This window comes from Ovis canadensis, chromosome 8, assembly GCF_042477335.2.
Source record: "Ovis canadensis isolate MfBH-ARS-UI-01 breed Bighorn chromosome 8, ARS-UI_OviCan_v2, whole genome shotgun sequence".
NCBI classification, from domain to species: domain Eukaryota; kingdom Metazoa; phylum Chordata; class Mammalia; order Artiodactyla; family Bovidae; genus Ovis; species Ovis canadensis.
This window is the reverse complement of record NC_091252.1, coordinates 47,243,165-47,271,137: the sequence shown is the minus strand read 5'-3', so window position 1 is coordinate 47,271,137 and position 27,973 is coordinate 47,243,165. Positions and strand designations below refer to the sequence as shown.

Below are 27,973 nucleotides of genomic sequence, written 5' to 3'. Positions count from 1 at the left end.
TCACAGCTATTTGTAAGGCTTCCCCAGACAGCCATTTTGCTTTTTTGCATTTCTTTTCCATGGGGATGGTCTTCATCCCTGTCTCCTGTACAATGTCACGAACCTCATTCCATAGTTCATCAGGCACTCTATCTATCAGATCTAGGGCCTTAACTCTATTTCTCACTTCCACTGTATAATCATAAGGGATTTGATTTAGGTCATACCTGAATGGTCTAGCGGTTTTCCTGCTTTCTTCAATTTCAGTCTGAATTTGGTAATAAGGAGTTCATGATCTGAGCCACAGTCAGCTCCTGGTCTTGTTTTTGTTGACTGTATAGAGCTTCTCCATCTTTGGCTGCAGAGAATATAATCAATCTGATTTCGGTGTTGACCATCTGGTGATGTCCATGTGTAGAGTCTTCTCTTGTGTTGTTGGAAGAGGGTGTTTGCTATGACCAGTGTATTTTCTTGGCAAAACTCTATTAGTCTTTGCTCTGCTTCATTCTGTATTCCAAGGCCAAATTTACCTGTTACTCCAGGTGTTTCTTGACTTCCTACTTTTGCATTCCAGTTCCCTATAATGAAAAGGACATCTTTTTTTGGGTGTTAGCTCTAAAAGGTCTTGTAGGTCTTCATAGAACCGTTCAACTTAGAATACTATAAAAGTAATTAAGGTGAAATATAATTGGAACCTCAAACTAGGAAGATATCCTAGTGAAGATGGAGAGGACATGGACAAATCTAAGAAACACTTAGGAGATAAAACCAATAATCAATAGGGAGGGGTGACTACATTTACCTTATATTTAAATATAGGCTATATATAAGCTAATTATATATAATATAAAAAACATGCTGTAGAAAATTCCCCTGTGTCAGATATTTTACTTCTCTTTACTAAACCCCTTATTCAGGGTGAGATAAGCACAAATAAAACATTAAGAAATACTGAATACAGCTATAAGTTACCCTCTGACATTTGATTTGATAATATAATAGAAGAAAATTAAAGCTGATTAGCCTCTTCATCTCTCCTAGGTCATTAGCTGCCAACACTTATGTGTCAAACTCCTTTTTACAGATTCTATTCCCAATAACTGTAAGATTAAGTTATGAGGTTAAAAGGGAAAAACAATACTGATATAAAGGAATTCTAGAAGCTGATGCCCATTATTTATTGACAATAATTAACTTTCAAAAAATTTTAGTATGTTGCAGATTTCATTACCGAGTCTTTGAGAACTAAAGAAAAATACGTATGTTTAGGGATCTGCAATTGTGAAAGACCACACAGATAATACCTTGACTATTTAATACATATTATATAGCTGAGAAAGAGAGGTGATTTTTTTCAAAATGAAACTAATATTTGTGGTTAGTGAGCTCCCATCTGACCATATAATGGTGGAAGCATTTTTCTGAAATTTAATAAGTAATCAAAATACCTGGGATGAGCATCATAGTTCTCTTGATATTTCCTTTTATTTTTATGTCCCTGTTTATAGGAAACCCAGATTGCTTCTAAGAATGCTATATATTGTATTATAATTTTACAATAGAAGACATTCTGATTTTTCACTTTAGGAAGAAGAAAATAATAAAATTTCTTTCAGTTTTTGATCTGAGTTTCAGTAAGTTAACATGATATACTTTACAAGCAGGGTTCTTGAACTAATTTGAAAATAAGCTTTTAAAGTACTTTGCTATTTTTACTTAACATCCACGGGAGTATAAAACAGTCATCTGATTAAAAAAAGAAACTAAACGTTGATGGAAAACAATACAACTAAAAGAAAAAAAGAACACGGACAGAACGTAATCCTTACGCCTCTCTTCATTCCTCTAATACTATGAAACAAGCTAATTTTTATTTTTTTTTTGCAAAGGAACACTCATGGCAAAGTTGTTATTCTAAATTGTTTTCAGGGAAAGTAAAGATAGATTCCTGACTACATTTAAATTATTCTCTAAGAAAAGCATCTCACATAATACATAATTTGCAATCACTACACAGACATTCATGTATCAAAAATTATAGCTCTCTTACTACCCTTTCCAACTGAAGTTTATTACAAAGAACAAAACAGTTAAAAACAGTAGTTTAAATCTAGAAATGGGCTTTTCTACTCAAAGCATTTTAATGTATTTTATGAGTAGCTATTAAAACTTATAAAAGTAAAAATAATCAGTAACTAATACTAAGAACTCCAGGATGCTTCCAAGTAATTTATAGCTTACTTACTAATAAAAGTAATGAGACATTCTTCAAAATGGAACTCTCATTACTTCTTAATGGCACGCCTTAGATGCAGGAAATAGTTATCCTGGCAAATAATATTTATATTTCATCAAGGGATTTTGAAAGCGGTACCCTTCTAATTCAGTTATAAACATGGTTAAGCCTTTTAAAACTAACTATTCTGTTAGAGATCAAAGCTTGCACATTTCAGGTTCTATTCCCATTTTCTGGTATGTCTCTTAACGAAAGGTGGTTTAAAAATTCATTGTGGTTATTATTTAATTATATAAATTGGAAATTCAAATTTAATTTTTTTTTATATATTTTGATAACATATTTTATTATCAGATAAAGCTTTTTTTTTTTACACAAAAACAATTTTTAATTATGTGAAATCATACTGAACATACAATGTCATATTATAGCTACATTTTCACTTATTTATATTTCTCATTTCATTCAAGTTCTTTTTTTTTTTTTTTAATTTTTAGTTTTTTATTTTTTAAATTTTAAAATCTTTAATTCTTACATGCATTTCCAAACATGAACCCCCCTCCCACCTCCCTCCCCAGAACATCTTTCTGGGTCATCCCCATGCACCAGCCCCAAGCATGCTGCATCCTGCGTCAGACATAGACTGGCGATTCAATTCACATGATAGTATACATGTTAGAATGTCATTCTCCCAAATCATCCCACCCTCTCCCTCTGAGTCCAAAAGTCCATTATACACAACAGAAAAAGCAAAATGTTTTGACTTATGAAAGACTGAAAAATCATTACTGACATCAAAAACACACATTATACTTGTGCAGTCACCTGAAAAATTAAGCTTAAACAGTCAAGATTTACCTCCAAATTACAAAAGAATATTATTGTCTTTTATTCTGCTTCTGAAATAATACTAAAAAAATCCTCAAACCCAATAAAGAAAACTAGGAAAATAAGAAGCAACACTATAACAAATATAAATACCACAGTAATTTCTAAACTAAATCAATACCTAGAATATTTAGATTTCTTCATTAAGACCCTGCATTTTTCAACTGATTTTACACTATGCTTCAGTAGCTTAGTAAACAATGATTTTAAATTAGTTTTCTTCACTGACTTATGAAACAGATACACTGTTTTTATTTTTAGCCTTTCTTATATGGTTTCTTTCTTTATAATATATATTTATATATTTCTTTTATTCTATATTTATATTTATATCTTATGGCATAAATAAATAAAGATACACTGTTTTTAATGAACTACATCAGTGATTTTATCCTTAGTTGTACATGGCAGAGGTTCATATCTATATAAACCCAGAAGCAGAATCAAATTCTTTTGCACTGATAAAATTCTCATTCTGCCTCACTTTCATTTGCTCTAGGTTTTTTATTCCATATTTTATCAAGAAGTTGAAATTTATGTTATTTTCTTTTTAGCCCTTTATATAAAATACAGCATTAGGTGGAACATGGGGTGGGGAGGGATAGTGATTATTGTAAGTAGGCTGTAAAACTGTATTTTCCAAAGCAAAATATAATCAACATAGCAACATGACAATTCAATGTCTAGATCTGTAATATAAAAGGACACGGACTGGAAATTAAGCTGGTTTTTAATATGACTAGATAACAATAAAAAAAGGATAACATAAAAAATAATTTTGCAATGATAAATTTTAAAACGATCAATGATGAAAAAGCTATTTTTGTTGCTAATTTAAACATGTTACAATGTTAGTACTTTACAGGATTGCTCTGAAAACTGCAGTGTTTTTATTAAGCATTAATACCAATTTTTCAAAAACTTAAAGGGTTTTAATTTTCTATTATATATGATTTGTTTTTCAGTAGTACACATTTCTAGCCAATCATGCATGCTTTTTGATTTTTCTAATAGGAAAAGTTTGGAAATACTACAAACAAACATCCAAGCAAGAGTTAAATAAAACATAAAATACCCATACAGTGTTGTGTACTACTATGAGGAGAGGGTTTTGCAGGACCCTGAGGAGCTAGAAGCAAGGATTTCTCAACTGTACAATTGAGAATTGAATCAAAATGGGTTCAGAAACAGAAAAGACTGATGGTAAACACTGCCTTAAGCTGAGGCCCAGAGACGGAATTCTACAAAAGAGGAATGGCTGAGTTGATGCTTGGCTTCATTCTCCATCATCGCAAGACCCTTTTGCATTCTGGAACACTGTGTGCTCCATATCAAAAGAAAATGCATGTGCAGACATGTATACTGCCTCAGCTTCTGCCTCTATATTAGCACAATGCTTCCTCTAAGCACTATACTGTCATTGTCCAGCAGAATTTTCTGTGATGGCATAATGTTCTACATCTGCATTATCTTTTTTTTTTCTTTTTATTTTTTTATTGAAGGATAATTGTTTTACAGAATTTTGTTGTTTTCTGTCAAACATCAAAATGAATCAGGCATAGATCTGGTAATGACTGATGACGACTGAGTAGCTGAAATAAGTCTAGTACAAATGAAGGAAAAAGCTTTAAATTTTATTAAATTTTAATATAAATAGTCACATGTGGTAACTGGCTACTATACTGAACTACAGTGCTCTATATTCCCAGTTTAATTAATCAGGAACACCCAGCAGGTTTGTGTGTATGGTCCTCTTTCAACAATCAGTAATCTGCTTTGATCAGTTAGTTACTATCATTAAAATTGTCATAGACATATATACCTATTGACAAGGATGGTGAGCTGTTTGAGGTACCTTGTTAAATAATTTAAAAAGGCACAATACAAAGCAGCTTGCTTGTATGGTTTTATTAAAAGACAGCTATTGCTTATTAAGAACGTTATACTGATAAGCACAGTTCTAAACACTTCATGTGTAGGAAATCAATTAACTTCTACTTATCACTATGCCATACTGTCATTCATTAAATACATGAATATATTTTGGCACAAAAATGAGAAATGCAAAGTATACACTCACAACAACTGACAATTGGACATGCTGTTTCTGTTTGCCTATTGTAAAGTTTTTCTGAAATGAAAGAATATGCTTTGAAAAGGGGAACAAAAATTCAAAGTATTAAAAAGAATTAAGTACTTTAAAAAGATCTGTAATCCTACGGTGTTGTGGATAATCTTTCCCTACTTTTCAAAATATTTCTAATCTGTTTAGTCACTTCAGCTTCTACTGCCATTAAAGCAATGTTTTTAGGAGGTTCAAGTTCTGTAAGACAATTAAAAATAAATAGCCATAATCCCCCAATACACACTTTTATAACATGTTCTCTCTCTATGGTTACTTGGCAATATTTCATAGTAATAAATGGAGAAGTGTTATCAAAATCAACCACAATGTATAGAATTTATATGGAAAAGAGAAGACCTGGAATAATCAGACAACTCTGAAAAAGAACAAAGTTGGAGAACTTATACTACCTGATTTCAGGACATATAGTATATATAGTGTAGCAATCAAGACAGTGTAGTACTGGCATAAAGACAAACATATAAATCAATGAAATAGAACATCATTCAGAATTAGAGCCATATATATAGTGAATTTAGTTTTTAGTAATGCTGCCATGGTAATTCAAAAGTGAAAAAATAACCTTTTCAACATGATGTCAGAACAACAGATATACTGAAAAAAGAAAAAAAGAACCTCAACCTGAATTTCTTACACAAAAATTAACTCAAAATAGATCGCAGCCTAAAACTAAAAACTGAAACTATAAAATTTCTGGAGAAAGTCATAAAATTTCTAGAAGAAAACATAAGAAAAAATTTAGGTTTGATAAATATTTTTAAAACAGCACACAAGTATGCACTATGAAGGATAAAGTCAGTAAGTTAAAACTCTATTAAAATGTCATGTTTAATTTTCAAAAGACAATATTACAAACATGAAAAGGTAAGCCTGGTAATGGGAAGAAAATATTTGCTGAGCACATATGCAACATAGGACTTTTCTTTAGAGTCATGCAAACTCTAATGACTCAATAGTAAGACAAACCACCCACATAAACTACTTCAAACAAGACAAATGACTTGAAAAGATACATCACCAAAGATGGCATACACAGATGCCAAAAAGACACATAAAATATGCTCAACATCATTAGGAAATTGCAAATTAAAATCACAATGAGATGCTACTACAAAGTCACTAAAATAGCTAAAATTAAAGTTGAAGTATTAAGGAGGATGTGAAAGAACTAGAATTTTCATACATGGCTGATAGGAATATAAAGTATTTCAGCCACTTTGCAAATAGTTTTGTAGTTTCTTAAAAAGTTTACTATGCATCTACCATAATCCTAGCAACTGTACTCCTAGGTACTTATACAAGAAATGAAAGATATGTCCACAGAAACGAATACACAAGAATGTTCATAGCAGTGCTATTTGTAATAACCAAAAACTGGAACAAAGGCACATAACTATGAAAATTGAATGGATAAACAAATCATGATATGTCCATGCAATACAATATTACTTAGTGGTACAAAAGAATACAGCATTAACACATGCAACAACATGGACGAATATAAAAATAACTTCATTGAATGAAAAAAGCCACATTTTTTATAAAGCATACACTGTACTATTCTACTTACATAAATTTTCTTTATTGTAAAAGAACTTTTATTTTAATGACAGAAAGCATGTCAGTGGTTGCCTGGGGATATGAGTGGCAGATGGTGAGAGATGGATTACAAAGAGATGTGAGGAAACTTTTAGGGCTGATGAATATGTTCATTATTTTGACTGTAGTGATGGTTTCACTGGTATGCACATATGTCAAAACTCATTAAATTGTGTTCTTTAAATATGTACATTTTAGCATATTAGTTATACCTCAATAAAGCTGAAATAAAATGTTTAAAGATCAACTAACACACCTGCATTAAATATGACATATAGTCCTCTCTAAGGCTTTCCGTAGAATATAATTATTATTTTTCCTTCTGGCGAGAAAAGATTCAAATTTAGGAACAAATGAATAGCTTTAATTTTCTTATTTAAAAAAAAAAGATCAAACTTAACATAAAAGCCTTCTCTTAAACCAAGCCTTCAAAAGGTTTTCTCCCAGAATCAATTCCACAGATTACTGTTCTGCCAAACTGCTGCTGCTAAGTCGCCTCAGTCGTGTCCGACTTTGTGCGACCCCATAGACGGCAGCCCACCAGGCTCCCCCGTCCCTGGGATTCTCCAGGCAAGAACACTGGAGTGGGTTGCCATTTCCTTCTCCAATGCATGAAAGTGAAAAGTGAAAGGGAAGTCGCTCAGTCGTGTCTGACTCTTCGCGATCCCATGGATTGCAGCCTACCAGGCTCCTCCGCCCATGGGATTCTCCAGGCAAGAGTACTGGAGTGGGGTGCCATTGCCTTCTCCGATTCTGCCAAAAGGGTAAGTCAAAAGGATACTCTACTTATAATACTACCAAATAAACACCACTCACACTTAACTACACTGTCACTTCTAACACTTGAGGGAAAGCCATCATTTTTTCCCTTTTCTCCTGGATTGTAACAGCCAGGCCTAGTTCAAAGAGTCAGTGTAGCATAAATCAAGTGTAAACTCTGGGGTTATTTCTCATGAAGTACAGTGGGTTAGGAGAATACAGAACTCAATGAAGATGCAGAGAGAAACTAACATTTGTTGAAGGCCAACTATGTACAAAGCTGTTAACTTCAAAATATCTTTTATATGTTACATCAAATAACAACAGTGAGACACTTAGAATATTTTAGTCTTCTTTAACTTAAAGGAACAAAGTACTACACAACAAAAACAGTTTTAAGGCAAATAGGAAAAACTAGGTATTATTCTTTTAGACTAATATCTTTTGAGGCTTGGCCCTGCCATAAACATGACTGATTCCACATACAAATCACCAAGCCGTACACGCTATAGATAAGGTACCTAATATTTCTTTAAAAGAAAAGAAATATTTACAATATATAGATTAGACAGCAATGAGAATTAAGGTACCATATTAAAGTACCAAAGAAAATAATTTTTATTTTTCTAAATATAATGGATCTAAAATTAGCTTGCATACAGATGTGCTTTGAATAGTGGAGAAAAAAAGAATTGGAACACTGAGATCTAGATAACTCATGGCCCATCCTATGAGTAAGCCTAGGAGAGCCCATCACCCATCAACAGAAAAGACAAGGAACTCTTTCAAGGAAACTAGACCCTATGATTCCCTGAATTTTTTTAAAAAACTTTAAGTTTATGCTTATGGCTAAAAGTGAGCAAGAAGACATTTATGGTAATATGGTTGATAAATGTGAATATAAAGGAAGCCCCTTAACCAGGAGCTTATGAAGAATACACTTAAAAACTAGAAGAGAAAATTTTTTTCTTCACTATATCAATTTAGACTCTGAAATATCCGATTTGGTTCTTTTCCCTCAATGTTCAATCTGCTATGAATAAGTAAATGAATGTTATTTTCAAGTAAAAGTCATCAGAAGTACATAATTACCACATATCCAATAAAGGGAGTGATCTGCAGCCATCAAATATCATGCAATATGAACTAATCCTTAATAATATACAAACATTTATTTGAAAAATTTAACAAAATAATAAATAAACTCATTTTTAACATTATACATCCTTGCCTAGCTAAAAGATTAACAGGATATATACTAAACTCTATAATTGTCTTTATTTTTAAAACTTCTACAATGAGCATGTTATCTTTTGGAATAAAAAAAATGTAGAGTAGAGGAATTTTCAAAATAAATTTAAGTTTTAACTCACATTGACTTTAAAAAAAGTGCCACAAGACTCCAATTAGAAATGTAAAACTATGCAACAAAATACACAGAAAATGACCTGTAACATACAGTGCCATTTAAAAATACGTGATCTAACAGTGTTTATCATAATACAAACAGGCATGCCCTCTAAGGTTGTGGTGAGTTTGATTATCCATGAACCAACAGACAGTAAATATTTCTATGTAATGAATTTAAATTAACAAAGGCTCAAATAAATGATGAACCCAGGTACAATTAGTTTCCTTTAGGAAAGTTATTTATGGCTTTAGTAGCACAAAGCTCTACAAAAATAAGATTTCATACATTTCCAGTTTTGATATAGGAAAGATAATTCTTTTTATAATAATGTGAAAATGAAAACAATACATCTAAAAGAAGCTATTTAGATCAGTCACAGAAATTACAGAAAACACAGTTCCTTACAAGCCCTAAAATTAACCAGCTCGGCACTTGCATTTTAGGTTTATAGCAACTTTATAGTTCTGTGGCAGAGTTTGAGAAATGGGCCTTTTTGACAACTTCCTTGAAGAGTGATTAAAGCACTCGTAACAACAGAAAACTTGCTAATCAAGAAAACTTTCAAATCAAGAAGCAAGAAATTGCCCCAACCTAACAAGCTCTCAGGATCTTACAGAGCTGTATTTTCTCACTGATAATCATACCAGATCAAACTACAGCTTTCTGGAGAAACCACAAGCATTTGGTATTGTTCAAGAAAGTATAAGAATTCAGATTCAGATTGAATATTTTCATTCATCAGCTCTTTTAAGCAGAGTTGTTTTTTAATTCTAGAGGTAAATGATAAGAATAAATTCACAATATCTCAGATGCTAATGAGTATATAGAATGTCCTTATGTTTCTGTGGATGCCTTAGGAGAAGAAACTTGAAGATGTGCTTGAATTATAAAGTCTATGCCCTACCCAAGGCAGTTCAGCTTTAGAGAAATTGACTGTTCAAAAAGTAAATTATGCCAAGACAATACAGTTTCCCCAGAACTATCATATATTACTGGCTACATACTAATATCTGAAAAGCACATGCATATCATTAAGACGCATAAAATGTATTTGCCCTAGAGTTGTCAAGAATCATTCTAACTTTTATAGAACAGGAAGCTCTCTAACCAAATTTGTATTTTTTTAATAACTGCATACTTTTTACAGAATAAGGTGTACAAAACCTTTTAGCTGCTTTTGTATAATAGCTAACAAAATAATGGCATTACTGTAGTATTTAACAATATACATGCCACCAGTGTTAATACACGTTTGATCCCCAACACAGGAAAACAACAAGCATAGCACAGCTAAAATGTGTAGTGTCCTACTAAAACTGAGGGCCATGTAAGTCTGTATAGATTCCAGCGAATGCTGTGCCCAAATAAGGTATTCTAGGATTATAATTCCTAAGTCATAGCATTCTCTGCTTTATGAAAAAATGGTCACAGGGTTGCCTCGCCTGAAATGAGCAAACCATTAGAACACACTGTGCAGAATAGCATATCATTGTTGTTCAGTCGCTAAGTCATGTCCGACTCTTTGCAACTCCATGGACTACAGCATGCCAAGCTCCCCTGTCCATTATCTCCCAGAGTTTGCTCAAATTCATGTCCACTGAGTCGATGATACTGTCTAAGTATCTCATCTCTGCCGCTCCTTCTCCCAGTCTTTCCCAGCTCAGGGTCATTACAATGGCATATACTTGTGCATATTTGCTCTTCCAATTCAAACTCAAGGGGAGAGTAAGATTCAGGAAATCCTAACACACACCTACCCACCGCAAGTATGGAGCATTTAGCACCTTTTACCAGATCAATTAGAAATTATACGTGAAAGCAAAAGTAACATTACGTGTGTGTGTGCGTGTGTGTGTCTTAGTTGCTCAGTCATGTTCGACTCTTTGCAACCCCATGGACTGTAGCCCATGAGGCTCCTCTGTCCATGGACTTCTCCGAGCAAGAATACTGGAGTCGGTTGCCATTCCCTTCTCCAGGGGCTCTTTCCAACTCAGGGGTTGAACCCAGGTCTCCTACATGGCAGGCAGATTCTTTACTGTCTGAACCACCAGGGAAACCCCAAGTAACACTATATTTCTAACATTCCAGAAATGTTACCAGAGTTCTTCTGGACTAGCTTGCCCTTCCAACTCAGTTTTGTTTATAACTCCAGACATCTTTCATGCTCTAAATATTTAAACCCAAACTCTATTCTTATAAGAAGTTATTTTGTCCTACTACATATTCAGGTTCAAAACTGTCTGCGACGAAAATGTTATTTTGGTACATTACATCCATTTACTCTCCAATCTATCAGAACTTTGTCCAGAATGTTAAATGGACCAATTCTATTTACATGAGTCAGACAGAAGTCATAGCCTCAATGGCACTGTATAGATTTTGTCCACATTATAAGATCTATGCAATGTACAGTTCAAGGTATTATATATAAGATGTTCAGAAAATGCTTAAGAAAGGCATTTTTTTACATTATTGTTTCTTTCACAGTCCAGAATACCAGTTTAAATGCAAAATTCTCAAATGTGGGAAAATGTGAAGTATGAAAAAATGAAAGTAAATGATATACCTATCAAGCTCTTTTTCTGCTTGCTTTCCTTCTAAATATATAATAGGAAATATATAAGAAATGAAAGGGTATACTTCAGAGCACAAGGTAGGAGGGTCTCTAAAACTTAGATCTGGACTTTATCAATCAATCAATCATTCTGATCAAAGATTTTTACCAATTTAACATGTTGAAGATTCCAACCTTATTCAATTTGTACCCTAACACACACCTAAGTCCCAAGTAACTAAACTGAATTTTGTGATATTTAAATAATTTCTTATAAATTGAAATGGAAAATTAGAGAAGAAAAAGTAAAAATTTTAATTAATATCTTAAATTTAACCAAATTTGATCAAGATGTCTGAAAAATAGTTTGTTGCTCAAATATTACAAAACAACAAAAAAAGTATTCTCTCACAATAAAAATGGATATCAGCTGTCCTAAAATATCAGAATTAAAATTAAATTGAGTTAAATGGATTAAAGTTAAATGGAGAAGGAAACGGCAACCCACTCCAGTACTCTTGCCTGGAAAATCCCATAGACAGAGAAGCCTGGTAGACTACAGTCCATGGGATCACAAAGAGTCAGACATGACTGAGCGACTTCACTTTCAAAGTTAAATTGATACGATATGGAAGAAGTTGTATTAAATGTCATAAAAGGGCATGGAGAAATGGATAAATTAAAAAATGCCTTCCATCAAGAGGAGAAAATTTCAGCACTCTAAGAATGTCTTGATATTTCTAAAAGAGAAACCTGACATCAATGAAGGAGAGGCTATGTTAGAAAAAATAACTGTTTTTGAGACTCATTTTGGCACAGAGCAACACTGTACACAAAACCATAACCTAATGAAACACATATCAAACATGAAATGCATATAATTTCAAAATATTTGATATTAACTATTAACCTGTACACTATTTGATACAGCAATTTCTGAGTACTCTTGGGAAAACCAGAAGAGTTTATCATTAGTTTTAGATCATGATTAAATTCCAAGTATCCAGTTATATAGTCATTGTGTAGAAAACTGACACTCCTTTTATAGTTAAAGGATTTGAGCAATTTGTTCTTTGTTTTCTTGGCCACACCATGTGGCATGTAGAATTTTAGTTCCCTGACCAGAAACTGAACCTGTGCCCTTTGCAATAGAAGTGCAGAGTCTTAACCAATGGACCCCCAGGGCATTCCATGAGCAAACTGTTTTAAAGAAACAAATACATTGCAAGTCACTACTGACAATGAACAGAATTTTCTGGAATATAAATATCAACATTACAAAAAATTTTAAAGTATAATTATCCATAAAATATTTGAAGGAGTTGTAAACATTGAAAAGAAAATTTGGTTTAAAACAGACTACTTCAGGTTTGGTCAGATACATTAAATCAAAGACCAGAGCAACACAGAATATTTACCTGAGGTTTATTTCTTAAAACTATCAAAACTATCTTAAAACTATCAACCATCTTAAAATTAACTTTTCTTCCTGGAACATGACTTCACTAGACAAGTGAATATGTTCACTGGTAGCACTTCTCAAGCAAGTTCTAATATTAATTGCTCTGTGAAAGAAGTGATCTATGTTCCATTAAGTTTGAAAAATGCTAAGTTAAAGTTAAATAAGTTACGTTCAACTACAAGGCATCTTAATTTTTCTTATACATGTAGGATTATCAGTCTCTTACAGGAATCAGATCATCTGACTATCTGACCATACTTTGCAAGTCACTACCCACAATGAACAGAATTTTCATTCTGTTCTGGCATTCACTCATCAGCTCCCCAAAATACTGTACTGCCACACATATACTGGGACAATCTGTTATGGAGTATAAGAAAAGTTAAAATTTTTAATTATTTCTCTCATTTTCATTTATGTTCCCTGAATGTGTGCTAAGTCACTTCGGTTGTGTACAACTCTTTGTGACCCCATGAACTGGGGCCTGCCAGGCTTCTCTGTCCGTGGGATTCTCCAGGCAAGAATACTGGCATAGGTTGCCATGCCCTCCTCCAGGGGATCTTCCAGACCCAGGGATTGAACCCACGTCTCTTATGTCTCCTGTAATGCAGATGGGTTCTTTACCACTACCGCCACCAGGGAAGCCCATTTTTGTTGCCTAAGTGAACCGAGAACTTCCAGATGTACAAGTTGGATTTAGAAAAGGCAGAGGAACTAGAGATCAAATTGCCAACATCTATTGGATCATAGAAAAATCTGCAGAATTCCAGAAAAACATCTACTTCTGCCTCATTGATTATACTAAAGCCTTTGACATTGCAGATCACAACAAACTGTGGAAAATTCTTCAAGAGATGGGAATACCAGACTACCTTTCCTGCCTCATAAAAGATCTGTAAACAGGTCAAGAAGCAACAGTTAGAACAGGACATGGAACAATGGATTGGTTCAAAATGGGGAAAGGAGTACGTCAAGGCTGTATATCATCACCCAGCTTATTTAACTTTTCTGAGTACATCATGCGAATTCCTGGGCTGGATGAAGCACAAGCTGGAATCAAGATTGCCAGGAGAAGTATCAATAACCTCAGATATGCAGAAGACACCACCCTTATGGTAGAAAGTGAAGAACTAAAGAGTCTCTAGATGAAAGTGAAAGAGGAGAGTGAAGAAGTTGGCTTAAAGCTCAACATTCAAAAAACTAAGATCATGGCATCCAGCCCCATCACTTCATGGCAAATAGATGGGGAACAATGGAAACAGTGTCAGACTTTATTTTTGGGGGCTCCAAAATCACTGCAGATGGTGACTGCAGCCATGAAATTAAAAGACGCTTACTCCTTGAAAGAAAAGTTATGACCAACTTAGACAGCATATTAAAAAGGAGGGATATTACTTGTCAACAAAGGTCCATCTGGTCAAGGCTATGGTTTTTCCAGTAGTCATGTATGGATATGAGAGTTGGACTATAAAGGTAGCTGAGCACCAAAGAATTGATGCTTTTGAACTGTGGCATTGGAGAAGACTCTTGAGAGTCCCTTGGACTGCAAGGAGATGCAACAAGTTCATCCTAAAGGAGACCAGTCCTGGGTGTTCATTGGAAGGACTGATGTTGAAGCTGAAACTCCAATACTTTGGCCACTTGATGCGAAGAGCTAACTCATTGGAAAAGACCCTGATGCTGGGAAAGATTGAAGGCAGGAGAAGGGGCGACAGAGGATGAGATGGTTGGACGGCATCACCGACTCAATGTACATGAGTTTGGGTAGGCTTTGGGAGTTGGTAATGGACAGGGAGGCTTGGCATGCTGCAGTTCACGGGGTCGCAAAGAGTCAGACACAACTGAGTGACTGACCTGAACTGATGAAGGTGAAAGAGGAAAGTGAAAAGCTGGCTTAAAACTCAACATTCAAAAAACTAAGATCATGGCCTCCAGTCCCATTATTTCATGGCAAATAGATGGAGAGACAATGAAAACATTAACAGACTTTATCTTCACAGCCTCCAAAAATCACTGCAGATGGTAACTGCAGCCACGAAATTACAAGACGCTTGATCCTTAGAAGAAAAGCTATGACCAACCTAGACAGCATATTAAAAAGCAGAGACATGACTTCGCTTACAAAGTCAAAGCTATAGTTTTTTCTGTAGTCATGTATGGATGTGAGAGCTGAACAATAAAAAAAGGCTGAGCACCAAAGAATTAATGCCTCTGAACTTTGGAAAAGATTCTTGAGAGTCCCTTCGACAGCAAGGAGATCAAACCAGCCAATCCTAAAGGAAATCAGTCCTGAATATTCACTGGAAGGGCTGATGCTGAAACTGAAGCTCCAATACTTTGGCCACCTGATGAGAAGAGCTGAATAACTGGAAAGGACCCTGATGCTGGGAAAGAATGAAGGCAGGAGGAGAAGGGGACAACAGAGCATGTGATGGTTGGATAGCACCACTGACTCAATGGACATGAGTTTGAGCAAACTCCAGATGAATGACAGAGAAGCCTGGCATGCTGTAGTTCACAGGGTTGCAAAGAGTTGGACACAATTGAGCAACTGAACAACAACAAGCAAAAATAAATCAAAGAATTATTGAAATCACAAAGTTGGTTAAGTTCCCAGTTTTGGCTTTAGCATAAAACACTCATACTAATTACTGAACTCTGAAAAAGTGTGCAGCAAAATTTGCCTTCAGGACATACAAAACTTCAGGGCAGCTTGCAGCACAATTAGTGTCTGTCCCCAGGCACTGAACATCTTCTTGACGCCTAACGCCCACAGAGGCAATCCACAGAGAGCTCTTCTCTCTCATCTTCTATGCAGACCAACCAGACCCAATTTAAAATCAGCTAAGACAATTTAATAAATGGATACTTTTGAAACTGCTAAAGAGGCACAAGAAATGAGCCCTCAAGAAGATGTAGGATTAAGACATTTTTAGAGATACAAGTTCATAATTCAGTAAATAGCTACTTAATGATGATTTTACATATACCTCAAATGTGTCCCTTAAAACATCAGCCTTGTTATGACTCAAATCTAGGATTCTTTCGCAAAACATTTTATATTTTCTGTCTAAAAGTATTAGGTCAAGTGATAATTTTATAAAATGATCTGGTTAATTCAATTAGAAGAGTAATTTATTTTTATTATAAATAGAGTATGTATGAATTCCTTAGACATGAAGTTACTAAAAGTAAATTTTTTTGAATTATGTCTAAATGGAAGATGGGAGAGCACACAAAATAAAATATTTTATGTTATAGATGTCATCAGGAGATTTAAGATTCATATGTTTAAAGAATCCTGTTTTTTTCTTTTTTTTTCTGAATAAGACACAAAGGTAATTTATCAAGAATTTCCCCCGTAAAATAAGGTCTGGAATTGTTATTAGTCAAAGAAACACTGGTAGTTTAAAACTTGCTCTGAGTCGGTATTTATATTCAATTAGCCAAATTTAAAATGACAGATAATGTTTCCAAATGTCATAATAGTTCTTTCTCACAAGTAAAAAATACAGCCAGAATGATTTTGAACTCTGAACATTATACTACTTTTACTTTTCTGTTTTATGACATATTTTGTTCTCAGAGATAAAAATATTGTTCTGTTTTCAACTTTTAACTCAGTAATTCTGCAAAATATATTGAAGCTTCAGACTTCCAAAAAAGAAAAAAATCAACTTTTTTAGTAACCCCGCACATATATCTTAGTCACTATTTTGTGATCATTTTAATTGTCTTGTCCATTACCATAAGAACAGTGAATTTTGTAACTTTCACTCAATAAAGCAGAATGAACTGATGTAAATTCCCCTCTTCAGTTCAAAAACACAGAAGAGGAACTATTTAAAGCAACCAAACACACATATACTAAGCTAAAGAAATCAGGGTCAGTGACTGCGGCTGCTGCTAAGTTGCTTCAGCCGTGTCTGATTCTGTGCGACCCCATAGACGGCAGCCCACCAGGCTCCCCCATCCCTGGGATTCTCCAGGCAAGAACACTGGAGTCGGTTGCCATTTCCTTCTCCAATGCATGACTACTCTCAAAGTTATTGAGACCAAACTGCTGTAATTTATAGATTATTTCACCATCAACAGAGACAATCAATCAAGGCTTCCTGGTAATCAGGGGTAAAGAATCTGCCTATAATGCAGGAGGTATGGGTTCAGTCCTTGAGTCAGGAAGGTTCCCTGGAGAAGGAAATGGCAACCCATTCCAATATTCTTGCTGGAAAATCCAATGGACATAGGAGCCTGGCAGGCTACAGTCCACGGGGTCACAGAAGAGTCAGATATGACTTAGTGACTAAACAACAACAGAAACATAGACCATCAAAGATATTTAAGATAAGCTGTTAGCATTCATAAGAGCGTATAGCAGGACGGTGGGATGTAATATAAACATACAAAAATCAATACTGTTCTTAAACTCCAATGGTACCTAATACATAAGAGAAATTTTAAAAGACAGCAAAAAATAATACAAGATCCTCTGAAATAAAACTTAAAAGAGATGTATTAATAGAAGACCCACAATAAAAATTACAAAACATTTGGAAGTGCAAAAATGACCTAAAAAGTAGAAAACATACAATACTCATAGATGGAGAGATGACATGATAAATGTGTCGGTTCTCCCCCAAAGTAATTCATAAACTCAACGCAATTTTTACAAAATCACAACTGCTACTGTTGCTAAGTCACTTCAGTCGTGTCCGACTCTGTGCAACCCCACAGACGGCAGCCCACCAGGCTCCTCTGTCCCTGGGATTCTCCAGGCAAGAACACTGGAGTGGGTTGCCATTTCCTTCTCCAATGCGTAAAAGTGAAAAGTGAAAGTGAAGTCACTCAGTCACAACAGATCCTTTTAAATTAGAGTCTGATTTCAAAATGAAAATGCTCAAATAAAGGCTGAAGAACATCTAAAGCTATTCTGAAAAATAATTAAAAAAAAGAACTGGAATTTGTTTATATTCAAGACTTATTCTAAAATAACAGTAATTAAAATAGCATAGGCCTAAGACCAGGCTAGAGATACACAACATGAATCAACAACAGAAAATTCAGTCATAGCCACAATAGTACAATTTTGAATATCATAAAGATGGCATTTCAAATTACCAGGAAAATTTAAAAGGAAGGTGATGATGAAATAGTTGGCTTTTCTTAGGTTTAAAAAAAAAACAAAAATTTAGAACTCTGCCCTCACAGATATAACAACTAAAATTCAGAGATTCAAGATTTAACTGTGAAAAACAAGTTTTAACTCTACTAGAAGAAAAATATAGGAGAAAAGATCTCATAAACTTGGGTTAAAGTATAGGCATTCCTCGTTTCCCTGCATCTCACTTGCTGTGCATTGCAAATACTGTGTTTTTTTAACAAATGGTGAAGGTTTGTGGCAACCCTGCACTGTCAGATGATAGCTAGCATTTTTTAGCATTACTAATTTTAAAATTAAGACATTACATTATTTTTTAAGACACAGAGGAGCTATTAGACATGTAATCATCTACAGTACAGTATAAATAACTTTTACATAAATTGGAAAACCAAAAAATTCATGACTTCCCCTATTGCAATATTTGCTTTATTGTGGTCGTCTGGAACCAATCTGGCACTCTCTCCAAAGTATGCATGTGGTATTCCCAAGAAAATAGAACAAACTCCTTGTAATTTAAAGTCTGTCTGGATAAGACAGATTAGACACATTTCATCTCACCAATAATTTATTACACCTAAAAGCCCTAGATAAAATACATGAAACAGACATCAGAAGACTCTTTTTGGAAAGAAGAAGTGAAGAAGGATCTCGGGATTCGACAAATAACATGGCACTGAGTTCCCTGGGGTTTCTTTCTTTGGCTTCTATATACCCCAACCAGTTGCTGAAGAAGCTCAAAATGAGATAGCAAAAAGGGGTGCAGAACCCACTCCCAAAACAAAACAAAACACTCAAGATCCAAAGATACTTTTAGATACTTTCTCTAAACAAAGTACTGATGGAGGGCAGCCCTGATGAACAGAAACTTTTTGATAACACCAGAGTTAGTGCCAGGATAGGAGAAACCCTTTGTAAAGTTTCTGACCAGCACTTTCACTGAGATTCAAAAGAATATTGCATCCCTGATATTAGGAAAGAATGAAGAAGGGATAATCTGAATTGAGGAAATAATGTAAGAAAAAGTGTGACTGCTCCATTGAACCACTGAAAAGCAAAATGAATATTATAACAGCAATTTATCTTGATAAAGCATACATTTGGGGGAGAAGTTTGAAATTAATGGTAGGTATAGAATAATGAAAAATAAGTTCTAAAAAGTAGATTGATGTTTTCACTGATGACAACCTTACTGAACTGGTTAAAGTTGCTCTTCAGTTGAGCAACAAAGAGGTGTCTGTTCCCTACACAGACTATTTCTCATAACTAATAAATCTTAGAACTGTACAATTCTCTCTTGTAAAAGGAAATTTTATATCAAATCTCAATAAAATCATAACTTTTGCTTGACCTGACAATCCCTAGTGAACCACAAAACAGATTACATCTCACATTATATTTAATTTATACAAGATTCTTAACAAGCTAGGTAGTTACGGTTAACTCAATAAGCAATAAAGAGCCAATGAAAGTTTATGAGCAAGGAAATAATACGATCAGAACAGCATGACAGAGAGCTTGCAAAATGAGATCAATTTGCCTTCCCATACTAAAGTAAGACAAAATAAAATAAACAAATGACATTGAAAACATTTTTTTAAAATGACAAGGAAAATTTAAGATTATATTTAATTGTGTAATTATCGGAAAACTTACTTACCAAAAGAAATATACAACAGGAATCATTAAAAAGCTATTAAAATTCTAAAAGTGGAAAAGCAAGGAAAGCAGGAAATTAAAAATTCAAAAAAAGTTGAGTGTGCCTGTACTCCCACATGCCCTGTGATATTCCTGTTTCGTTCTCACTACAGCCCAATCTCAAAGGCGGTGAGAGCAGTGCAGTCTATTAATCTGTAAAAATGTGAGAATACACAGAAAGATAGGGTGAAGAGGGTAATAACTATATAGTTTCAGGTCTACAAATATTACTGTCACAGATAGTAGGGGTACACTGGAGGAGAATGAAAAGCAAGCATAACACAGGAAGCCACTGATAAACTACTACTGTGGCCAAGCACACGGTTCCTGCCCTTACAGTTAACAAAGGTTGCCAAAGCATGCAGAGCAGATCTAGGGAAGTACGGAGATGAACAAACGAGAGACAAAGAGATGGTAATCAATCTTCTGAAAATATAATACATAAATTGAGATGGATTTTGACAAGTTTTGCTTTCTGCATGTATGAAATGAAGACACTACTCAATAAGGTTACTATAATGACTTAGTGAGAATGGTTATATGCACTTACTATAATGATTGGTCCATAATTTGCTTTCAAATGTTATTATCTCTTTCCATAAATATTCTTTCATTAGCATCAGTAAGGCAACTGAATATGGCAAAATAGCAATCAAAATTTTATTTGAGAGTGGTTCAAATTTCTAAGACCAGATCCAAAAGCATGGACTTGGTGGACTAGGTATTATTTTATGAATATAAATGAATAATGTTATAAGACTCAGGCAAGAGGAAATAAGGTACTTACAGAGTTCCAACCGAGTTTTTCAGAATGAGTAAGATTCGGACAAATGTCAATGGATAAAGGAGATATGAAAAGAGAAAACGCAAGATGAAACTTACTAACCAGAAAATTCATTTGAGAAAATATTGAGTAAGGTGATTTTAGAAAAAGCAAAAATGGTCTGGCTGAAGTCTATATTAGAAAATCATTAAAAAGGCTGAACATTAGGCTGGATGTAGATTATGAAGAGAATCCAATGTAATATACAAGGAGCTTTCTCCTAAAGTAGTGGTTCTTACAACGTTTTGCCTTTGGGACTCCTTTGCACTCTTAAAAATTACTGAGGCTCCAAAAAGCTTTTTTTTTCTGGGTTAAATCTATCAATATTTATTATATTATAAACTGAAACTAAGAGATCTTTACAACACAAAAATACAAAGTACTCATTCTATTAACTGTCATTGATGATGAAAATCACATGTTATGTAGCCTCTGGAAAACTCAACTATATTCTTGTGAGATAATGAGAGTAAAAGAAAATAACATCATAACACTGTTACAAAAATGCATTTTAACCTCTTTGATCCCCTGAGGAGTCTCAGCAAATTCTGGGTGTCTCCATATCTATTTTGAGAGTGGCCTTTCTATAGCAATGAGAATGACCAAATCAATGCAGGGAACTGTTCTGGTTTTTTTAACCAGTCTGTTATTGGTATGCAGAAAGACTAGAGCAGAAACATACAGAGGAAAAGCCCTAGATTTGGCATAGCAGTGAGTGAGATATGATTACCACAGCCAAACTTAACATTTATAGAAAATTTCATAAGTCTAGAATTGCAAGTAGCAAAAGAGGAACAAACTGACTTAATTTCTTCCCTTAATTTCATTGTACCACTTTTTCCCTTGCATGGACATACCATATCCTCGTTTTACTGATTTTCTTTCAAATACTACCAAACTCCTTTGATATCCTGGTGGTTTAAATCACCAAGACCACCACCAACAACAATAAATTGTGTTAGGCAAAAATAACATATTTTAGCAGAAACTTATCACAGACTTTGAAATTTGAAAACTTGGAATCCAGTTCTTTCTACATGATTTACTAGAAATGGTACCCCAGGCAAGAACTGTTACCTCGGTAAGCCTCATTCTCCTCAACAGAACGGCAGTGTTACATTTGCATTGAGTGATAGATTATGAAACAACTATGCTGAAGAAAAATAATTACGCTAAATAAAATGATGTCTAAAGTAAAATAAAAATTATGCATATTTTATAGATGATAACATTAGTACATTCTTATGGTAGAAAACATGGGGGGAAACAATCTTCCATAATCCTACCACCATATATAACTACTATTAATGTCATTATTCCTCCTGATAGTGTTTTGGTTGTTATATAGAATAGATAATTATATTAACATAGAGAGTTGTTTCTGTATTTTTTTCTAAACTTCAATTTCTAAAGTTATTACAAATTCCCAGAAAACATAACTTTAAGGAATATTTTACTTCATCAAGTGAAATATCATACTAACTAGTCTTCTATTCATAAATATTTAACTTCTTAATCTTTGCTATGTATCTTTTAAAATACTACAGAACACTGTTGTTTAGTCACTAAGTCATGTCTGATTCTTTTGCAACCCCATGGACTGTATGTAGCATGCCAGGCTCTTCTGCACATGGGATTTGCTAGGCAAGAATACTGGAGAGAGTTGCCATTTCCTTCTCCAGGAGATCTTTCTGACCCAGGGACCAAACCTGTATCTCCTGCATTGGCAGGTGGATTTGTTACCACTGAGTCACCAGGGAAGCCCCTATATGAACATGCCTGTATATAAATATTAAGATTTGATTTTTTTTAGAGTGTCTATGAAAAAAGAAGTGTCGACAAAAAGTTAAAATAATAACTGGCAAAACTGACCAAAATGTTTATTACAATGCACTCTATCCTTACCAAGTCCAAAATACATTCAACTGGAACTTGATTTTCTATCTTTGCTACGTGGTTCACTGTACCCAGTATCCCCACTGTTGAGTTGGATTAATGCATCCCAAAATGTACCTCTATCCAGAAGTTAACCTTATTTAGAAAGAGTATCTTTGTGGACATACTGAAGGGAAGGACCTTCAGATAAGATCATATGTATTGGGGTAGGTCTTAAAGAGTGTTCTTAGAAGAGTAGGAGGAAAGATATGCAGGACAAGCGTCCATGTGAGAAGGAGGCAGAGACTGGAGGGATGTGTGTACAGGCCACAGAATGCCAAGGACTGCCAGCAGCCGCCAAATACTAGGAGAGAGACGTGAAAGGGATACTGTATCAGAGCCTCCAGAAGGAACTAAATCCCACCGTCACCCTGACTTCAGACTTCTGACCTCCAGAACTGTGAGAGAATTAAGTTTCTGATATTTTAAGCCACAATGCTTGTGATAATTTGTTATGGCAGCCTTAGGACCTGAAGATAATCTCCAATCACATTTTAAATCAATGCCTATTCACTGTTTCAAAAGCCTCATCAACTATTTTCCCCTAAATTCTCCCATTAATATTTGGTTACATATTATTTTATTTTTTTAAAGCACTATGAACATCGCCTTACTTACATGTTGCATCCATTAATGATAATCCAGTTGCAGTTCTAATGTAGTTTTTGTTTACTCATAGTGTAAGCTCCTCGCAGGCAGAGATTGTATCTTAGATGCCTTAGTTGTCATACATTCCACTTAAACAGTGCTATATACAATGCATGATTTAATGGCATCCTATTTGCTAAAAAAAGGATGACTAAAAACTTTTTTATGTACATTAAATCATCTTCATGGAATAGTTTAGAATGCTTATGGGATCATTTAAAAGTCTATATATTTTCCTGCTCTTAAAACTGAAGCCTGGTCTTATCTACATCCTTACTGCCTATTGTTTTAAAAGATCAGTATCTATTGTCAATGACTTAAATATCTACACCAGCAATCTAACAATATTCAAGATATAGCAAGAATTATGGAAGTTAGAAGGGATATAACAGAATAAAGCGCCAGTAAAAACCTCTTCTGTAGATGCTAAGATGTGGTTATAAACAAAAGAAGTTCACCATGTAATATTCATATTACATTTTATAGTTACTAAAGGAACAGTTGCTTAACAATTTTCACAATTACCTGGAAAAAAAAGAATAGTATTAAACAACAACAACAAAAATCTAAGTATACAACATACCTGAGTTCGTAAAATTTCATTTTTTGACAACTGCATGTCACCAGTCAATTCTTTCACAACGATGCCCAGTGGCTCTAGACGTTTGCTGAAGTAATTTGTCATTTCCGCTGCCAAGGCTTTCATTGGAGCAACATATACAATCTGTGCCCAAGAAACACTAGCTTGATGAATGAGTAAAACTACAATGTCATTTGTTTCAAAGAAGTCAACTGAAGTCATATTTAATGTGACATACGATTCTAGCCACTTATGGTGAAAAATCTTAATATTGATGGATGAAAAATACTTATCTTTGTTGTATAAGTGTACAGCTGTTTAAAGAACTATGGAATGCTTATATAGCATCTTCACTTTGAAAATTGATGCTCTAAAGCTAAGTGCATTTTGATAGCTTTCACAGGGGTAGTGGGACTTTCTTAACACAAAGAGGTATTGCCTAAAAGTAATGAAGGAAACCACGCAGCATAGTTTATATGACTTCATTTATAATATCCTTAAAAACTACCAGATATCAGACAATATACACAACTGCAAAATGGTTTCAGATTTTACAATTTAAAAAGCTGCTGTTCAATTTAATTCCTACCTTAAATTCATTCTTTTTGATAACACCTTGCTGAAAATGTTGGCGAATTTCATGTAAAACTGTAAGCATCGCAATGTTGGTTTTTCCAGCTCCAGTAGGGGCACAAATCAGCATGTTCTCATTGGTGTTGTAGGCAGTCTCAAACACAATTGACTGGATTCTATTGAGTCTCCTCATTCCTTTAAAAGCCAGCTGTCCAATCTAAAAAGAAAAAAAAAAAATTATCCACGATAAAATGAAACCGTGAAGGTCCCACACAAAACACTAAATGCCATCTTTTTTTTAATTAAAAAGAAAAACTAATTTATTTAGTCTCTCATATCCTATATATATTTAAGCTGTATACAGTTGAGAACAACTCACAACTATTACATAATTCTAATGCACCTGGGAATTGACACTCACTAAATTTGAAAAATATGATGGGACTATACCTGTATCCAGCACAAGCTGGAATCGAGATTGCTGGGAAAAATATCAATAACCTCAGATATGCAGATGACACCACCCTTATGGCAGAAAGTGAAGAAGAATGAAAGAGCCTCGTGATGAAAGTGAAAGAGGAGAGTGAAAAGGTTGGCTTAAAGCTCAACACTCAGAAAACTAAGATCATGGCATCCAGTCCCATCACTTCATGGGAAATAGATGGAGAAACAGTGGAAACAGTGGCAGACTTTATTTTGGGGGGCTCCAAAATCACTGCAGATGGTAACTGCAGCCATGAAATTAAAAGACACTCCTTGGAAGAAAAGTTATGACCAACATAGATAGCATATTAAAAAGCAGAAGACTTTTTTTGCCAACAAAGGTCCATCTAGTCAAGGCTATGGTTTTTCCAGTAGTCATGTATGGACGTGAGAGTTGGACTATAAAGAAAGCTGAGAGCCGAAGAATTGATGCTTTTGAACTGTGGTATTGGAGAAGACTCTTGAGAGTTCCTTGGACTGTGAAGAGACCCAACCAGTCCATCTTAAGTGAAATCAGTCCTGAATATTCATTGGAAGGACTGATGTTGAAGCTGAAACTCCAGTACTTTGACCACTTGATGCGAAGAGCTGACTCACTGGAAAAGATCCTGATGCTGGGAAAGATTGAAGGTGGGAGGAGAAGGGGACTACAGAGGATGAGATGGTTGGATTGCATCACTAACTCAATGGACATGAATCTGAGTAAACCGTGGGAATTGGTGATGGACAGGGAGGCCTGGCATGCTGCAGTCCATGGGGTCACAAAGAGTTGGACATGACTGAGCGACTGAACTGAACTGATCATCACTGTCACGTGTCATCTTTGTCTCTTATATGAAGCTCCTAAAATACTATGGCAAATGAATGCTGTAATTTCCAGTCTTCATAGACTCATGACAAGCAATTTAGAGTCCACTATTCCTAGATTAGAAATATGATCATGTCACATTCCAGCTTGAATATTTTCTCAAACTTCTGTCAATTTTAACTATACAGAATACATAGATCCTTTAAGACACAGAAGGTACAGCAAACAGTACCCTTCAAAATGTGAACCCTTGTTTATAATCTTCTACTATCACTATCTATACATACTATTCTCTGGACAGTCTTTGTGCCTTTGCACTACTTATAATGCCTTTCCCAACCTGGAAAAATTCTTCATTATCACTTTAAGTTCAAATGTAATGTCTGGTTCCCTCCAATTCCATACATAATTATTCATGCATTTATACTTTTCCATAATTCGAAAGATTTAAGGGAACTCCCATTTCTCTCAGCAGCTAGACATTCCATATAATCTTCTTTATATATTGTCATTATGATCCTTACCCACAAACACTGAAATAATTTGTTTATATGTACATCTGGCCCACTGGATCAAAACTAAGAATTCTGTTTTATTACTCTTTGCATTACCATAGTACTTAATGAGTTGCCAGGAACATAGTAGGCTTAAAAATAAATTTTTATTGATTGATAAGTCAGTGGAGTAAATGAGGGAAAACAGTACAAGTCTTAAAAAGATACACACTTCATACACAATATCTTCCAAAGGAACAGTAAACTGGATTTAAGCAAAATATGTAGTAGTTCTAGGAAAAAAAAATAAAAACCTATATTCAACCTTGACTAAGGAACATTTCCTTTGTTCCTAAAGCTTACAGTTCAATCAAGAAGTAAACTAAGGCATCAGAAGAAAATACTGACAAACAAACCTATTATACGCAGAGGTGCTAAGACTTGAAGTCCACTGGAGAATGGAATGGCAAGCCACTTCAGTATTCTTGCCTTGAGAACCTCATGAACAGTATGAAAAGGCTAAATGATAGGATACCAAAAAAGGAACTCCCCAGGTCATTAGGTGCCCAATATGCTACTGGAGATCAGTGGAGAAATAACTCCAGAAAGAATGAAGGGATGGAGCCAAAGAAAAAACAATACCCAGTTGTGGATGTGACTGGTGATAGAAGCAAATCCAATGCTGTAAAGAGCAATATTGCATAGGAACCTGGAATGTCAGGTCCACGAATCAAGGCAAATTGGAAGTGGTCAAACAAGAGATGGCAAGAGTGAATATCGACGTTCTAGGAATCAGCAAACTAAAATGGACTGGAATGGGTGAATTTAACTCAGATGACCATTATATCTACTACTGCAGGCAAAAATCCCTCAGAAGAAATGGAGCAGCCATCATGGTCAACAAAAGAGTCTGAAATGCAATACTTGGATGCAGTCTCAAAAACGACAGAATGATCTCTGTTCGTTTCCAAGGCAAACCATTCAATATCACAGTAATCCAAGTCTATGCCCCAACCAGTAATGCTGAAGAAGCTGAAGTGGAAAGGTTCTATGAAGACCTACGAGACCTTTTAGAACTAACACCCAAAAAAGATGTCCTTTTCATTATAGGGGACTGGAATGCAAAAGTAGGAAGTCAAGAAACACCTGGAGTAACAGGCAAATTTGGCCTTGGAATGTGGAATGAAGCAGGGCAAAGACTAATAGAGTTTTGCCAAGAGAACACACTGGTCATAGCAAACACCCTCTTCCAACAACACAAGAGAAGACTCTACACATGGACATCACCAGATGGTCAACACCGAAATCAGACTGATTATATTCTTGCAGCCAAAGATGGAGAAGCTCTATACAGTCAACAAAAACAAGACCAGGAGCTGACTGTGGCTCAGATCATGAACTCCTTATTACCAAATTCAGACTCAAATTGAAGAAAGTAGGGAAAACCGCTAGACCATTCAGATATGACCTAAATCAAATCCCTTATGATTATACAGTGGAAGTGAGAAATAGATTTAAGGGCCTAGATCTGATAGATAGAGTGCCTGATGAACTATGGAATGAGGTTTGTGACATTGTACAGGAGACAGGGATCAAGATCATCCCCATGGAAAAGAAATGCAAGAAAGCAAAATGGCTGTCTGGGGAGGTCTTACAAATAGCTGTGAAAAGAAGAGAAGCGAAAAGCAAAGGAGAAAAGGAAAGATATAAGCATCTGAATGCAGAGTTCTAAAGAAGAG

General features: G+C 34.8%; 1 protein-coding gene across 1 annotated transcript in view; it reads right to left on the bottom strand.

The window, feature by feature from the left end:
* The window catches only part of ASCC3 (activating signal cointegrator 1 complex subunit 3), a 341,814-nt gene that overhangs the window by 219,083 nt on the left and 94,758 nt on the right, over positions 1 to 27,973 (bottom strand). Inside the window, exons 9-10 of the mRNA XM_069599227.1 lie at positions 24,466 to 24,666; positions 23,880 to 24,020 (exon numbers count right to left, since the gene is read on the bottom strand). Coding sequence (XP_069455328.1) covers positions 23,880 to 24,020; positions 24,466 to 24,666 — 342 coding nt within the window. The remainder of the gene's footprint in view (positions 1 to 23,879; positions 24,021 to 24,465; positions 24,667 to 27,973) is intronic.